General features: G+C 48.0%; 1 protein-coding gene across 4 annotated transcripts in view; it reads right to left on the minus strand.

Annotated features, from left to right (window-relative positions):
- ZFR (zinc finger RNA binding protein) overlaps positions 1-1,804 on the minus strand; it is an 87,365-nt gene extending 85,561 nt beyond the window's left edge. For 2 of the 4 annotated variants that reach the window (XR_010342572.1, XM_012459937.3), the window contains exons 1-2: positions 1,685-1,804; positions 1,292-1,391 (exon numbers count right to left, since the gene is read on the minus strand). Coding sequence is in view for 3 of the 4 variants with exons in the window: in XM_012459937.3 (XP_012315360.1) it covers positions 1,292-1,391; positions 1,685-1,721 (137 nt within the window). In the remaining variant the exon portion in view is untranslated. The remainder of the gene's footprint in view (positions 1-1,291; positions 1,392-1,684) is intronic. The other 2 variants (XM_012459936.3, XM_064375916.1) reach the window with 1 other exon arrangement.
- Between the last annotated feature and the right edge of the window lie 8,558 nt (positions 1,805-10,362).

Raw genomic sequence — 10,362 nt, forward strand, 5'->3', positions numbered from 1 at the left:
AAGAGCAAAAGAGGCCGGTGTGGTGGCTCATGCCTGTAATTCTAGCACTTTGGGAGGCCGAGGCAGGACCTGAGCCCAGGAGTTTGAGATCAGCCTGGGTAACACAGACCCTTTCTCTGTAAGAAAATTATTTATATATACAAAAAAAATCAAGAGCAAGAGAGACTGAATTTGGGTCTTCTGGCTCCCAATGATGTCCTTTCCATTAAACAATGTGCCTCCTGAAGTAAATCAGATGAAAAAACCGCCTGGGTTTAATTAACATCTAATATATATAAAAAGCGTATCACGCAGGGAGCCGTGTGTGCTTATGTTCTGAATCAAAAGACTGTCTCAGACTGACTCAAAAGTAACAATTTAAAAATCCAGTGTCGTGTGTGTGTGTGTGTGTGTGTGTGTGTGTGTCTGTCTTTGATAAGATGTATAACGAACTACAGACACTTTAGAAATGAGAGCTTCCCTTAAGGTAGGGATTTCATCGGAGCATTACAATGACTCAGTGCTATCTCACTTGCATCTTCTTCCCCACTCACTCCTGCAGGGAAAAGAGCCCCCAAGGTGAATGACAGGCCCACCTGGGACCTAAACTCCAGAAACTTCGCACATCTTTTCCAGTCTAAGAGCTACACAATTCACAGGTGGTTGGTATGTGAACCTCTCTCCTAGCAGGAAAAACTTAAAGGAACCCGATGAACGTAGTGACACCCACAGTTTGTCAGCAGGGCTCGCTGGTGATGGAGCATCTGGGAAGAAGCCCCAAGACAGAGAAGGTACCCGAGACTACGACATGTTATCAGGGCTCCGGGGGTTGAAGCGCCAGGCGACGACGCAGAGAGGTGTCGCAGGAGAAGCCAGTGGACCTGCGACACGGCACTCCCCGTGAAGTCCCTTCGACCACCTTCTTTATCCCCCCAAGTGGGAAGAAGAAGGGAGGTGGGGGCTGGACGCGCGGAGGCGGGGACTGGGGGCTTGCGGGCGGCGGTGGCGGCTCTGCTTGGCGGCCGCGGGAGGCCATTTTAGCTACGGGGCTGCGGAGGGCCCTGCGGCCTCCACGTCCCTACACCTCCGGCGTCTCTACCTGCCCCCATGGGGGGCCGCTTCCCGCCGCGGGCCGGGCCGGGCAGAGCAGGGCGGGGCGGGAAAGGCGCGGGGCTGGACTGGGTCGGGCCGGGCCTGCAGCGGGCCGGAGCTCTAGGCTGGCTGGGGGCGGGCGCGGGGGCGTCGCGTCGGCGGGATCCGGGCATAGGGGCGAGCAAGGGAGGGGTGCAGGGAGAGGGTAGGGCGCCGTTACCTATATTGGGCCGCAGCCGCCGCCGCCGCCGCCCCGCTGTGGGTGAATCCAAAGTAGTTGCCGGTCGCCATTTTGGCATCTTCCCCCAGCCGGCTGGGCACTGCGGCGGGCAGGGAAAGTCGGGTCCCATGGCGGGAGGAGAGACGCAGAGAAGCCCAGACGCCGACGGAGGGCAGGGAGAGAGAGAGAGAGGCGCCGTGAGAGCAGCCCTAGCGGGGCCCGGGCCGCGGCCGCGCCGCCTCCCCCTCCCGGCTCGCACTCCCTCACTCACTCGCACGCCCGGGTGGCGGCCGCCGCCTCCTCCCCGGAGCCTGCCCCAACCCCCGCGCCTCCCCGCTGCCCGGGGCCAGGGAAGGGGCCGGGCAGAGGCCTCGTGGGCCACATTAGACTCACCATAGGTAAAAGAAACTACAGGGCATATGGGAATCATGGGCTCGGGCTGCTGCTGCTGAACTCTGAACTCTCACCCGCTGCCTCCCTCCTCTGCCCCGCTCCTCCTCAGCGGAGAACAGACCTCCGCCACCGGCCGCACTGCGCAGGCGCGGCCGTGCTCGGCATCCTGGGAGCTGTAGTCCCCGCCGCCTTCGCGGCTCCTCCGGGCGCGTGCTGGGGCCTCGGCTGTGCGGGCGCTGGGAGGCTGGCGGGGGAAGACGGGCCTGGTCGTCTCCGGTAGTGGTGACGCCGCGGGGCGACTGGGGCGCGTGCCAGGAGCGCCTCGCCCGGCCTCGGGAGAGTCGGGGAGCGTGACCAGAGAGCGTGACGTCTGTTCGCCTTTCTCCGTACTTTCCACTCGTTGCCTTCACTTTTGCGTGTTCATTTATTCTCTGCCTCCCTGTCTTCCTCGCTTCTGAATTTTTCGGTAGAATTCGAGCTGGACGATTTAGGATTTTGCCTTATTTCCTGCTTTCCCGCAGCTTTTCCCCAACCTCTGAAGTGCGGAGGGAGGGAGAAGGAGAGGAGAGAAACAGAAAAAGGATGGAAAGTGCTTTTCTATTGGACTAAAAACACACCCCAAACATTGCTCCTGTACACACCTCTTTTCATACCCTTCCCTCGACCCGCACCGGCTCCCTGAGCCATCCGGCGGGGATGGATCACCCCTAACGGTGTCAGGCACTGTTGTAGGTGCTGGAGATACAGTAGGTAACAAAACAAAGTCCCTGTTCCCGTGGAGTTTACGTTCTAGGAGCGGGTATACTTCAGACTATAGCCAGTGGCCCAAACACAGAAAGTCTGTGTGATGTTGACTGGAGCTTCAGGCATGAAGCAGGGTAAGGACAGTAAGGATAAGGGAGGTGCTCTTTCTTTCCTTTCCTTTTTTTTTTTTTTTTTTTTTTTTGACGGAGTCTCTCGGTCATCCAGGCTGGAGTGCAGTGGTGCGATCTCACTGCAACCTCTGCCTCCTGGTTTTAAGCAATTCTCCGCCTCAGCCTCCGGAGTAGCTGGGATTACAGGCACATGCAACCACGCCCGGCTAATTTTTTGTATTTTTTAGTAGAGACAGGGTTTCACCATCTTGGCCAGGCTGGTCTTGAACTCCTGACCTCGTGATTCACCTGCCTCAGCCTCCCAAAGCCTGGGATTACAGGCTTGAGCCGCCGCGTCTGGCCAAGGGGGGTGCTATTTCATGTAGAGTGTGGTTAGGGAGACCACTTGAAGGAAGGAAGGACAGACCCGGGAGATCCCTGCAGGAAGAGCAGCAAGTGGAAGGGTCCGATGCAATAATGTTCAACAGCAGGATCAGTCTGGCTGGAGCCCAGTGAGAAGGAGACTAGATCAGGTGAGGGTGCCAGATCTTTTGTGGTGAGGACAGAACAGTACTTGCCCCCATGTAAACATTTTTTTTTCTTCCCCCGTGTTTTCTCGCTGTTTTCCCTTTAGTTTCTCAGTTCGTCTTCAACCATTCTCTTTCCTCTTCCAGTCCCTCTTCTGATGGTCTGGTTTCTCTGGCCTTATCTGTTTCCTGCCTTCCATCAATGCATACATGCTGCATGCATTTCACCTCTTCCTTACCTTCTCCATGCCCATTCCCCAGACTCCCTGCTCCTCATCTCCCCTCATTGTTGGATATGAACATTAAAAAGAAATGCAAAGGGTGAATCAGAACCCACCCATGAAATTCAGGGCTTTGTCCTACTTTCTTATGCCAGAGCAGAAACAATGCTTCAATTCTTATTTGCGCCAACCTTACTCCCCCATGCCTCCTACAAAAGTACAGGCTCTCAGAACCTGTCTGATTTGTCCTGTTACTCATTTCAAAAAGAGAAAATGTAAAACCTTGGAGAAAAGTCAGTGTCATTATTTTTGAGAATACTAATGTTTTCCCAGGCAGAAGTTATTTGTGCTCCAAGGATGTTGCTAGGAAGAAGTATCTCCTATATGTAGGATATTAGAGCTGTATTTTAAAGGTACTTTGCCTTGAACTTCATTAAGCAGTCAAGCTTCAAGACACTGACTGTAAACTGCTTTGATGAACCGGCTCTATTAGTTACTAGGCTATTTCAATGAAACGGGAGGAGAAAAGACAGGTGTTAGTCACTTGCCTAAAAAGAGTCTGTGTAGACCAGTTTTATGCTTGGTTGCTTGGCAGGCCTTTGGAGGATGGCATGCTGCTGGCACACCCCAATAAGCAAGCACATAACTAGAAAGAGGAAGACGGGACCTCTCCCCTGGTTCTTAGGGGTCAAAGTAGGTGTAGGAGTAGTGAAAATTATTTATAACAGCACTCAAAGATGCAGCCTGTAGGAAGAGCCTCTCAGTACAGCACCTACTTGCGCCTGACTTGGGCTTCTTTAAGGAAGGAGTTTTGGAGGGGTCTTGAATCTTTTTCCTGGGCACTTAATAGTTGAATAACCTGAACATGTTATTTAACCTATCTGAACCCATATAGCAAGAAGAATAATAACATCTTTCTGACAGGACTCTGGTGGGGTTTAAATGAGGCAGCATTTATGTAAAACAACATCTAGCTTTTTAAAATTTTGAGGCACGGTTTCACTCTGTCGCTCAGGCTGGAGTGCAGTGTTGCAATCTCAGCTCATTGCAGCCTTGACCTCCTGGGCTCAAGCAATCCTCCCACCTCAGCCTCCCGAATTGCTGGGACTACAAACACATTTCACCATGCCTAGCTAATTTTTTGTAGAGATGGGGTTTCACCACATTGCCCAGGCTGGTCTCCAACTCCTGGGCTGAGGTGATCTGCTCACCTCGGACTCCCAAAGTGCTGGAATTACCATTGTGAGTGAGCCACCATGCCTGGCCTAACACCTAGCTTTTTGATGCAAAAAGAACTAGGCTAGATGATTTTTATTTATTTATTTATTTGAGACAGAGTCTCACTCTGTCACCCAGGCTGGAGTGCAATGGCGTGATGTCAGCTCACTGCAACCGCCACCTCTCAAGATCAAGCAATTCTCCTGCCTCAGCCTCCCAAGTAGCTGGAACCATAAGTGCACACCACCATGCCCAGCTAATTTTTTTATTTTTAGTAGAGAAGGATTTCATCATCATGTTGGCTAGGCTGGTCTCAACTCCTGACCTCAAGTGACCCGCCCACCTTGGCCTCCCAAAGTGCTGGGATTACAAGCATGAGCCACTGTGCCAGGCTGATTGTCGGTCTTTTAAAATCAACCTTCTAGTAATTGAATGCACTGTGCGAGTCACACCTACAACTCAAAAGTAGGTGGCTCTGCCCTAAAAGAGTTTATGTTCTAGATTAAACACTGTGGATAGTTTAATCTTTCTTTCATGATTCAGAAGGCAGTTGAAGTTCATGACCGTGCCTCAGGGTCATGATTATGAACCTCAATTAGGATTTAAAGGCAAACGAGGAAACGTCATTGGCAGTCAATTAGCCACAAGATGGAGCTAGCCTGAGAAAGCCAGCGCCTAAACTCACCAAAAATAAACCTGTAATAGTTGTCTTCGGTCACACTTTTGAGTCAACGTGTGGTATCCTGAAAGACCTTGATACAATACAGATAAATTAGGCAGAAAGGATATCATACTAGCTACTCTATAGCAAGAGGAGTACAGCAAGGAGAATAAGAGCAAGGGCTCTAAAGCTGGACGTACCTGGCTTCAAATCCCAGCTCTGTCACTTTCTGCTTTGTGACCTCAGACACAACCTCTCTGCCTCAATGTTTTTTCCCTCTTCTGTAAATAGAGATGTAAAAGTAGTATCTTCATCGGGGGTTGTTGGTAGAAGAACTTCCTAGATGTAAAGCTCTTAGATCAACGCCTGGCTCATTGTAAGCACATTTTCATCATCCCAATAATAAATCCTGTACCCGTTAGCACTCACTCCCCATTTCCATCTCCTCCCAACCCCTAACAACCACAAAATTACTTTGTGTCTCTATAGATTTGTCTATCCTGGACATATAAATGGAATCATACAATAATATGGCCTTTTGTGTCTGGTTTCTTTCACGTAGTATAATGTTTTAAAATTTCATTGTCCATTGTTTGCATATACCACATTTTATTTATTCATTCATAAGTTGATGGATGTTTGGGTTGTTTCCATTATCTTGCTATTATGAATAACATCACTATGAACATTGATATACAAGTTTTTGTGTGGACAGATGTTTTCAATTCTCCTGAGTAGATCCCTAGGAATGGAATTGCTGGTATACCTTTTTTCCCCCAAACTCTCTAAATATCTAAAATTATTTTCCTCTCAGCAACCACCACTCTAGTTCATCTCTTGCCCCAGTCTACTTCAACAGCCCACGAGTTGGTCTTTTGTCCCAAGAATCTAATCCTCTCAAACCTGTCCTCTACACAGTGATCGAGGATCTAAGATTTTTTTTTAAAAGTAGTAAAATTGCAGTGTACATTATAATGCATTGTCTCATTTATTCCTTACAAAAACCTACAAGGTAGGTACTATTATGACCATCCCATTTAGAGATAGTAAAACTGAGTTCACAAGGATAATAAGTGGCAGACACAAGATTTAAACTAGACCTATCTGTTTCTAGAATGCCTGACCTCTGTGACATGCTGCTTCCCTGAAACACATCTGAACGTGTCATCCCCCTGCTGAAAATCTTGTAAAGATTCACCCTTGCCTAAAGTAAGAACACATCCTATTACTGGTGGGTCACTAGAGTCACTTTTGTGTTTCCAGTTTTAGTGCATGTGGCTATTTTTCATTTATGAACTCCTAGAGCACTTACATTATTGGCTCTTTAATTATTTCATTCCAAGGCATCCTATACTTCTCATTTTGTAACACTCATCAGACGGGTCATTTCATAATCAATATCTCTCTTCCCCCAGGAAGGAACATAAACTATACAGGGTCAGGAATCATGTCTGTTTTATCTGCCAATGAACTTCCAATGCCTAGAACTATTCCGACTGAGCATGGTGGCTTGCACCTGTAATCCCAGCACTTTGGGAAGCTGAGACGGGCAGATCGCTTGAGGTCAGGCATTCAAGACCTGCCTGGGCAACACAGTGAAACCTTATCTCTACAGAAAATACAAAAACTAGGCTGGGTGCAATGGCTCATGCCTGTAATCCCAGCATTTTGGGAGGCCAAGGCAGGTGGATCATGAGGTCAGGAGATCGAGACCATCCCGGTCAACATGGTGAAACCCTGTCTCTAAATACAAAATTTACAAAATTTACAAAAAAATACAAAAATTAGCTGGGCGTGGTGGCACGTGCCTGTAGTCCCAGCTACTCAGGAGGCTAAGGCAGGAGAATTGCTTGAACTTAGGAGGCAGCGGTTGTGGCCAGCCGAGATTGCGCCATTGCACTCCAGCCTGGGCAACAAGAGTGAAACTCCATCTCAAAAAAAAAAAAAAAGGAAATAGAAAAACTATCTGGACATGGTGGCATGCATCTGTAGTCCCAACTACAGGAGGCTGAGGTGAGAGAATCCCTTGAGCCTGAGAGGTAGAGGTTAGAGTGAGCTGAGATCATGCCACTACACTCCAGTCTGAGTGACAGGGTGAGATGCTGTCTCAAAAAATAAAATATTAAAAAAAGAGAACTATTCCTAGAACACAGTATGCACTTAATAAATATTTTGGGGATGAATGAAATTAGTCTTGTGTCCGCTTTGTGAGGGCAGTGGTTTTATGATACAGGTCTTTACTATCTTTCTTCACCCTCCCCCAAGTACCATCTGACATGGTACTAGGCACAAACGCAGATGCCAACCTATTTTAGTCCTTGCAGCTCCCTTGACATTCTAGCACATGCTATTTACTGCCAAGCTTGAACACCCAACACCAATGTTACAAGGGTTTCTTTGTGTCAGTAACATATTCATAGGAACCTGAAGAACCTACAGGATTCAAGGCAGCCGTAGAAGTAGCTGTTTAGCAGCTTGGAGAAGAGTCTCAGCCACACTGTGACCTGATTAGAGCTTGATATGATTATCAATGGAAGATGATGAAGGACATACTGGTTTAAAGCCCACATTCTAGAGCAACATTGTCCAACGCAACTTTCTTCAAAGACAGAAATGTTCTCTCTCTGTACTGTGCAATATGGTAACCACTGGCCACATGTGGCTATTAAGCACTTGAAATTGGGCTAGTAAGGCTGGGTGCGGTGTCTCACACCTGTAATCCTAGCACTTTGGGAGGCCGAGGTGGGCGGATCACCTGAAGTCAGGAGTTCAAGACCAGCCTGACCAACATGGTAAAACCCTGTCTCTACTAAAAATACAAAATTTAGCCAGACCATGGTGGTGGGCGCCTGTAATCCCAGCTACTCGGGAGGCTGAGGCAACAAATTGTTTGAACCTGAGAGGTGGAGGCTGCAGAGAGCCACGATGGCGCCACTGCACTCTAGCCTGGGCGACAGAGCAAGACTCTGTCTCAAAAAAAAAACACAAAAAAAAACAACAAAACCAAATTGCCCCCAGGCATGCATGTTTGTTTGTCTATGTTTTCCAGCTTATAGAGGTTACCTATATTCCTTGATTCATGAACTTTTTTTTTTTTAGATGGAGTCTTGCTCTGTTGCCCAGGCTGGATGCGGTGGCACAATCTTGGTTTATTGTAACTTCCATCTCCCAGGTTCAAGCAATTCTCCTACCTCAGCCTCCCGAGTAGCTGGGATTACAGGCATCTGCCACCATGCCTGGCTAATTTTTTGTATTTTTAGTAGAGACGGGGTTTCACCATGTTGGTCAGGTTGGTCTTGAACTCCTGACTTCAGGTGATCTACTTGCCTCGGTCTCCCAAAGCGCTGGGATTACAGGTGTGAGCCACCATGCCTGGCCATGAACTCTTCTTTAAAGCTAGCAGTATAGCATCTTCAAATCTCTCTCTGATTCTGACAATCTTGTCTTCCTCTTATAAGTATTCTTGTGGCCAGGCACAGTGGCTCCTGCCTATAATCCTAGCACTTTGGGAGACCGAGGCTGGAGGATCACTTAAGCCCAGGAGTTCAAGACCAGCCAGAACAACACAGAGCGATCTTGCTTCTACAATAAATAAAAAAATTAGCCTGGCATGGTGGCATATGCCTATGGTCCCAGCTACTTGGGAGACTGAGGTGGGAGGGTTGCTTGAGCCTAGGAGTTTGAGACTGCAGTGAGCTGTAATTGCATCACTGCACTCCTGCCTGGGTAACAGAGGGAGACCCTGTCTTGAAAAAAAAAAAGATCTTTGTGATTACGTTGGGTCTACCTGGATGATCTAGGATACTCTTCCCATCTCAAATCCTTAATCATGTCTGCAAAATTCCTTCTGCCATGTAAAATGACATATTCTTAGGTTTGAGAGCCTAACATACATGGGCCATAGCTCCACATTCTGTGACCATTCCGAAAGGTACATCCATATACTTTCCGCCTCCAGATCTTATTGTCACAATTTTCTAGCCTAATTCTTTTCCAGTTCCTGATAGGCTAACAACCCACTAGCCAGTGCCCATTTATAAGTACAGATCCATACTCAGCCTGTTACACATGAAATAGATAAAAAGTGTCCTCCCCCAACCCTGCCCTTTACCACTATATTTCAGGGCTCCCTTGAGTGGAGCAGTAAGGCAGCAGTTGTCTAATTTCAACTTGTACCAACATGCCATGCAGATTGATCAATGAAACAGGCACTTGAGTCTTTCATTAACTGGCTATAGGGAACTTCCCATGAGGCTGTAAGGATGGCTGGAGGAAGGTAACAGGAGCAGGTACCATGGGCTTCTGGGCCACCTGCTTGTGATAGTTCATGGTGCCTTCTGGGCTGTTCCAGCCTGGTCTCATATATGACCACTTCTATTTGGAATGCTGCTGTGCATATTTAATTTTATGATTTGATGGATCATGTGTTATCTACTCATCATGAATGCCCAGTTCATGATGTGCAGTTTTCATAGGCACATGGGGTCCCAGACTCAGGTGTTAAGTCTCTTCCAGGGCTCAGGAGCCTCTTAGAAGCTACCTTTCAAGTAGAAGTATATTCATTGGCAGACATGGTCCAATTCTAAAACCTTAAGGATTTGTGTTTGATTTTCTTGTTGGGGCTTGCCAGAGGTTGCACATAGCATTTTCAGCTGCCACAGAAATTTCCAGGACCACTGTATCCTTGGGTTATAAAGCCCAGTGACAGGGAAGCTGGGATCACAGCCTGGACTTGCTTCAGAGTCTTTGCTTAACTGACTACATTCAAAATCAGTAGCTTTATGAGTTGCCCAGTAAGTGGATTAGAGCAGCGTGCCCAAATGTGGTCCATGTTACCTCAAAAATCCAAAGATCAGAGGGAGGGGATAGACAAAAGATTTTTTTTTTTTTGAGACGGAGTTTCGCTCCTGTTGCCCAGGCTGGAGTGCAATGGCACAATTTCAGCTCACTGCAATCTCCATCTCCCAGGTTCAAGCTATTCTCCTGCCTCAGCCTCCCAAGTAGCTGAGATTACAGGCATGTGCTATGATGCCCAGCTAATTTTTGTAGTTTTAGTAGAGACAGGGTTTCATCATGTTGGCCAGAATGGTCTCCATCTCTTGACCTCGTGATCTCCATCTCTTGGCCTCCCAAAATGCTGGAATTATAGGCATGAGCCACCGTGCCTGGCTGGAAGATTTTTTTAAAAATCCAAAGA

The sequence above is a fragment of the Aotus nancymaae genome, unplaced genomic scaffold (assembly GCF_030222135.1).
Source record: "Aotus nancymaae isolate 86718 unplaced genomic scaffold, 86718_ANA_hifiasm-v0.15.2.pri h1tg000014l, whole genome shotgun sequence".
Lineage (NCBI taxonomy): Eukaryota > Metazoa > Chordata > Mammalia > Primates > Aotidae > Aotus > Aotus nancymaae.